At 38.4% G+C, this 6,857-nt stretch overlaps 2 protein-coding genes across 2 annotated transcripts; one reads left to right on the top strand and one right to left on the bottom strand.

The window, feature by feature from the left end:
• Positions 1 to 244: 244 nt before the first annotated feature.
• On the top strand, positions 245 to 2,924 carry LOC127881074 (uncharacterized). Its single transcript, XM_052428699.1, has 5 exons — positions 245 to 908; positions 1,050 to 1,211; positions 1,823 to 1,882; positions 2,259 to 2,346; positions 2,661 to 2,924. Exons 1-5 carry the CDS (start codon positions 815 to 817, stop codon positions 2,809 to 2,811), a joined length of 555 nt encoding a protein of 184 aa, XP_052284659.1. The 5' UTR covers positions 245 to 814; the 3' UTR covers positions 2,812 to 2,924.
• A 74-nt stretch (positions 2,925 to 2,998) lies between these two features.
• On the bottom strand, positions 2,999 to 6,567 carry LOC127881073 (putative nuclease HARBI1). The gene is made up of 5 exons (XM_052428698.1): positions 5,860 to 6,567; positions 5,029 to 5,130; positions 4,683 to 4,760; positions 3,619 to 3,725; positions 2,999 to 3,190 (listed from the first exon to the last, which is right to left on the bottom strand). Exons 1-5 carry the CDS (start codon positions 6,395 to 6,397, stop codon positions 2,999 to 3,001), a joined length of 1,017 nt encoding a protein of 338 aa, XP_052284658.1. The 5' UTR covers positions 6,398 to 6,567.
• Positions 6,568 to 6,857: the final 290 nt, after the last annotated feature.

Below are 6,857 nucleotides of genomic sequence, written 5' to 3'. Positions count from 1 at the left end.
TGAACGTTTATCACCGGCAGCCAATTGTATAAACCTTGGTTAAAAATTACCATAGTAAATAAGTAACCAAGGTTAAAATCGTAGTTAAGATACCATGGTTAATTTTTACTTGTATAAAGCTTTTAACCACATGGTAAGCTAACCATGGTAAATACTTATTTTTAACCCAAGTTATTTTTCCCATAATTCCGATTTTGTATTTCCGTAAACATTACCAAACGATATCGAGGCAAAACAATAATAATGGCGGATATCGATTGCGATAGAAAAAAATCAAAAATGATGAGTCCGATGGAGATCGAGGTCATTCGAGAGTTTATGTTTGACAATATCAATCAAATGCAAGAATCCCACAGCAACGGTGGTCCCGGAGCCGCGAGGAAAGTGCGTTTGCTGTGGGAGAAATTGACTGAAAAGGTCAACGCAGTTGGAAACGGTCCGCGGACAGTAAACCAAGTGAAGATGAAATGGAACAACATGGTATTATATCAACGTTATATATTACTTAATTTAATTTTAAATATATTCAATGTATTGTACAGTATAAGATTCGATAAACGCACGACTTTAGGTCGAGATGCTTTAATACCTAGTCCTAGTTAATTTTCCTTCAAATGTCATGATTAAAATACAACTAACAATTCTTTATTGATTCTACCAATACGACTAATCAGGATTTTGTTATTATATCTTGTAAGCTGTCGTGTTTGCGTCACACAAGCTTTATATTATACAGAAAAAGAATGCAAAGAAAGAAGTAACTGACCAGAAGCTAGGGTTGGCTGGTACTGGCGGCGGCAGAAAGCTGCCAGAAATGACGAAGACGTCGGCGGCAGTGTCGGAGCTATTCGCGGGCTCCGCCAGTTTTCACGGTGTTAGCGATGACGCTGACACTGCTATATTTGGAGGTGCGTGTTTTTCAATTAAATTCGATACACTGTAATTACAAAGAAGTCTTTAATCCAAGTTTTCGAAACATCGTAGCATTTTTCCACTTTTGCTTACATTGATTGAAACATTTGATAAACACTTGGATTCATTTGTTTCAGATTTATCACCCCAGGCTGCCTACGATGCGCTTGTGGACTTGGTCCCACTTATTGAAGCGGCAAAAGTTGGATCCTCCTTGTTCCTGGACTGTCAGGGCAGCAATGGCCACGCAACGGATACGCCGCAGGTCACAGACGAACCAGCGATCGTCCCCGTTGATGGTATACACATACAAATTCCACCTTACTTCGATTCCAAAATGTGTTCATTCCAATAAATTTTAATTCGTCCATATAACCGATGTCAAATAATAGAACTGCCATACAATGATACATCCACATCTACAATTAATGCTCCTTTTTATTGAAATAATTTAACACTAAAATTTCCCAACACGTATATTAAGACTAAAATTTCCCCACACGTAACATATGAATATCAAACACAAGCTCTTGCACATGTCCACTGCGCAAATTCCAATTTTCAAATGAATAAGCATATGCCAGTCGTTCCGTTAGGTTTAAATGGACCGTTTAAAAACGGAGGGATTGCTGGTAAATATTTTTAAAATGCCGACTAGAAATTTTAAGACTGCGGTATTACTTTCACGTGGATATGCTGTAGATATATTTTTGTCTGTGTTTATAATACTTGTTTGTTATTGAATGAATAACAAATGTGAAATTTATGAATACACAATGTGCCGGGTACCCTTTCTACCTTATGACATTTGCAGATGGACTCACCCGTGTAGGCCATATATGCGGCAAGAGCATTACACAACGGGGGCGCGCAATGGGGTATTTTTTTTATTTCGACATGTATTTTTCAGCAACAGTTCCAGTGTCTGATGTGAAGTTCGTTGCCACTAAAGTTAGTGAACCGACAAAGAGTACGTAAAACCAAATCAAACACATCAATGAGTTGCAGAACAAAAATGACAACTGAGCATTTTAGTATAATTTAATTGACCGAAAATTCGGACGCAACATGTCACAATAGTTATAACAAAAATGTAAAGTGTAGAATGCTATCAATGTTATAGACCAGTCTTTATTAATTAATAAGGATAATCTTTGGAAATGTAATATTTATAAATATTGTACAAACAACAACAACAATAGCATACACTGTATTTTTGGAATAAAACTTATTTTATCAATGACATTTTTATTGATACACATAAGCTGTCACCACTCCCTTTGATGTCAATATACACTTGAATGATATTAAAATCATGCGTATGTAAGTGTACATATGTCTTTCAGAACCACAAAAGAACGTTGCCACCGGCAAAACTGCCAAAAGCAACATTACGGTACCTGCCAAGTGCAACATTACGGAACCTAACCCAAGGTTAGTAGGAAATCAAGTTATGAGAATCTATTAACCGACAAAGCTTTCAACCGTTATCTGGGAAAAGTAGCAAAATGTATTTTTATTGTTCTTACTAACCCAGGTTGGACAATCAAATTCATAAACCTTTAATTATGAAAATACATGAATGAAATGAGATGACCTAACCAATGTTTGATCCGCCACTGCTAGAAATGTCTATAATGACATTATGTTTAACGAACACGCGGTATTTCACACACAAAACAACTTACACAAACAAATGCAAATGCATTGAAAACTGAAATTCACACGTACTTGTATACAATTTTCAGATCCTTAAAAGAAATGCAGCTGGCATACTTCCAGCACCAGAACAGCCTGTCAGTGGCACAAGAGGCCTCTTACTTGAAAATGGCATCGCTGGCGGATAAATTGAATGTGCTAGCTGACATTGCAATAGACAAAATACACAAAAATGAATGAAATTTATATATGTCTACGCTTTCAGGCAATGTTTTACTAGTTTATGTTTACATGTATTCTCATTTACTTTTTTGAATTTCATATTGTTTTGTATGATTGCAATTATGTATAGTGTCTCGTACAATTTTATTCATTCAGCCATTAATTCATGTAATTAATGGCGATGTTTTAGAAAATATCAATAAAATTACATAAAGTAATTGGCAACAATTGTGTCCCGAACTCGTCTGCCATCATTTGCCGCTTGAAGCATGTCGCCTTGTGGTACGTCATCCAGCTGTTCTGGATCCATTGGTGGTTCACCCCACATCAATCTCAAGTTGTGCAGTACGGCACAGGCTATCACAATTCGCGTGACCTTGGTGGGTTTCATGCGTATCTGACATTGTGCACGAATGTTATGTAAGCACACATATTTAATGCATTTTAACGCTTCAAAATAGCAATCTCAAAATATCAATGTATAATTAAATATCTATAGACAACAAAGAGACGTGCGTTTATTTAACTACGAGATGCACGAATTTAATCGGCATCGACGTGTAAATATGTATGAGCGTGTGAAAATAATGATATTATCTGATAAAGTAAGAAATAATGAAAATGTATACCACGTATGACGACAAACTAAGAAAAAAATATAGCAGCATGAAAATCAGCTGTATAAAATACGTATTTAACTGTCATTGTAAACAAATTTAATTTATAAATGACGATACCCAACAATAAGCCTTTCTAATCTTTCTTCACTGTACAATTCAAAATTATACCTTTTTTAATCAATGTATATAATATGGGAATACATACCTCCCCATGGAGTACATGGAACGTCCTTTTCCAAACTCCAAAGGCTCTTTCTATGCAATTCCGTGTGCCGATGTGAGCGGTATTGTATCTCTGCTGAGCATCTGACACTGAGAATACATAATTTTCTAAAGTATATCACTTATCATGTTAAAATTGACATTTCATTTTATATAAAAACATTCATTTTATATAACTACATGTGCAAATAAAATGAAGGGATTAATTATGTCATTGCAGGGTACTGTGTTACTAAGCTACTTAAGGCCCAATCTCACTATGATGCCGTTGGATCCCCGGTGCGTCAACCGAGGCTCTACCGGGAGAAACCGGGGACCACCGGATGAACCGGTAACAAGCGGGACGGCACCGTTGCTCCACCAGGGCCCATTAAGACCCCGGCAGAGCTACGGCCGGTGGTGCCAATGTGGAGCCCCGGTAAATGCCAGCAGAGTCCCGGTAAATCGGCGCTCTGCCGGGACGCCACCGCCATTCACCGGGGCATTACCGGGGTTAAACCGGGGCGTAACCGTATCTCTGCCGGCGTATGCCGGTGTTGCCCCGGTGAGTGCCGGCGGAGTTACGGGCTCCATCGGGGCGTTACCGGCGAAAACCGCTGCTCTGCCGGGGCTTCGTCGGGATAAACCGTACCTAGTCCTGGGTTGAACGGGACTTTGCCGGGTTGTTGACCGGTTCAACCGGGGTGACACCGGGGAATTGTGTGACCGCGTTAAAAAAGATACAAAAAATCATCCAGGTTATCGCTGGTCGACCGGCGTTAGCAAACCGGGATGGACCTGGGCTCTACCGGAAATTGTGAGACTTGGGCTTAATGCATTATTCGATTACGCATATATTCGAAAGTCAGTATGGTCTCTTTAAATTGAACTGAACATTCCAAGTAACAAATGAATTGCCTGTACCTGAAATAAATGAAATCCAATTAATTAAAAATTAAGTCTTAGGCTTGCGTAAGTAGTTTAGTAAAACGGTACCATGATAAACAAATAAATAAATACGTATAAGAAACAGTTGTTCATTGTTAATTAAATGTGAACTCGCTTTACCTGGCTGCATGAAGGGAGTCATCAAAAAAGGACGACACGGATAACCGCTGTCACCCAGTAAATATCCACGCTCAGGATCTGGAAACAATATATTAAAGCAAGTCATTTCAGCGATTTGAATTTACGTAAAAATATATATAATCTTACTACATGTATTTAAAACTGGACATTCAAAGGATTTAAGAAAATAAACTAGGTCAATGTTAACAATAAAATATGTGTCATCATTTTATTTTGGACATTTTGGTAATGTATAAAGGGTTGATTATCTGTAAGTGGTACATCAAATGGGAAACTTTAAGTTGACAAAAAATTAACAGAAAGGAAATTGACACTGAAGTAATACCTTGATGGTGACTGGCCAAATGCTGTCCAATGTTAGACATCCGAAGAATGTGCGAGTCGTGACAGCATCCAGGCCAACATGCGTTTATGCTAGTGAACATCCCTGTATAGTAATAAAAGTATTAAATCTGGGTAAAACCGCGTTTAAAATAATATAGGTTGATTGTGATCGTTTATTGCTCTCGTAATGAAATATCTTCATTAATTTATTATAAACCATGTACACTTAGTATATTAGAATATAACAGTGAATATGATTTTAATTGATAGACGTTGAATTCAGAAAATGATTTGCGAAACCTTCAAACTATTCAAGTAAACATAGCCTGTATAAGTTGAAACAAAATAAATCCATATACTGTCCTTTAAAATGTAAATAATGGCACACAACCAAAACAAAAATCCCTGTAAGGCACCTCAATTAATTCTACAATCGTGTCATGATGACGCGTGTCACGATGACGTATACTTGTACGCGTGGATGAGATTTTACTCAGAATTAAATGAAATGTACACGGAATGGACCTACAGTGATTTATCAGGGACATTAATGTTGAAGAGGATCTTTTGTGTTTGAGATATAATTTATTTGATACTTAAAGATTTAAATAAGATTTTGAAGTTCGGCAATATTTATGGCACTGTTGAAAGGATCAGTGAATCATCTATATTGCTGTATTTACAGCGGCTCGTGAACACATTTGTTCCTAATCATGCATGGATTTAAAGAGTGAAATTGGAGCAACCAGTTTAAAAATCCTAAATCAGTGTTATTTTAATTTTTCAAATGAATAAGCATACCAATGCATAGACAGACATAAATTCATCTCACCTTTATGGTCGCACGTTGCCTGCACATTGAGGGAGTGGAAACCTTTCCTATTTACATAGGACGGTTCGTCCTCACCTCCGGGAGAAATTATTCGTACATGGGTGCCATCAACACAACCGATGACTCCCGGGAAGCCCCTCATTGCGAAAAAACCAGCCATAACGCGGCGTCGGTCAGCGTCCGTCAATGGAAACTTGATCACAGTGTCTTTCAGTGCGAATAAACAGTCAGTCACGTTCGTCACCACCCGGGACACAGTAGCAATGTCTACGCCGAAGGTATCACCAATAATTTGAAGAAATGCCCCAGACGCAAGAAACCTCAATGTCAGAAGGAGTTGTTGACGTACGGTCAGCGCCTTGTTCCGTCGTGTCGGTCTTTGAAGCGACGGCTCCAACAGTCGTACAAGTCTGTCAATGTTGTCAGAAGAAAACCTGTACCTCCGGCGCACCTCATCGTCCGTCAAGTCCGTCTCCTGTCGGTCAATTCGCCTGAATTGTCGAGGTCTGCGTCGTCTGACCAAGTGAATGTCGGCCATCTTTGTTGTGGTTAAACACGCTTACCATGGTAATGAAGGTGGGTAAAAATTAACCATGGTTAGTGCGTGGTTAAATTTCGTTAAATCGTTTATACAATTGGATTAACTTAACTACGGTTCATTTTAACCATAGTAAAAGTATTTACTATGGTTAAATCGTTTATACAATTGGCTGCGGGGTAAATCTCACCAAACAAAGCACTACTCAACAATACATTCCCACGCCCATCCTCACTTAATTCCTTTTCAATATACTAACGCAAACTTAATTGATTATTTCTTTCAGGTCACATAAGTAATAGCCTATAATGCCCCGGGTACGTATATTTTGTAGCCATCATGAACGCCACTGTATCGTCTGGAATGACCCGGATGTGAAGGCAATCCTCCAAGCAGACTACATTCGAAACGACCCATAATGTATCTATAGCATTTTCTATATAGCACGTGAGGCCTTCTG

Source organism: Dreissena polymorpha, chromosome 5, assembly GCF_020536995.1.
Source record: "Dreissena polymorpha isolate Duluth1 chromosome 5, UMN_Dpol_1.0, whole genome shotgun sequence".
Taxonomy (NCBI): Eukaryota; Metazoa; Mollusca; class Bivalvia; order Myida; family Dreissenidae; genus Dreissena; species Dreissena polymorpha.
This window is presented reverse-complemented; position numbering and strand designations above follow the sequence as displayed.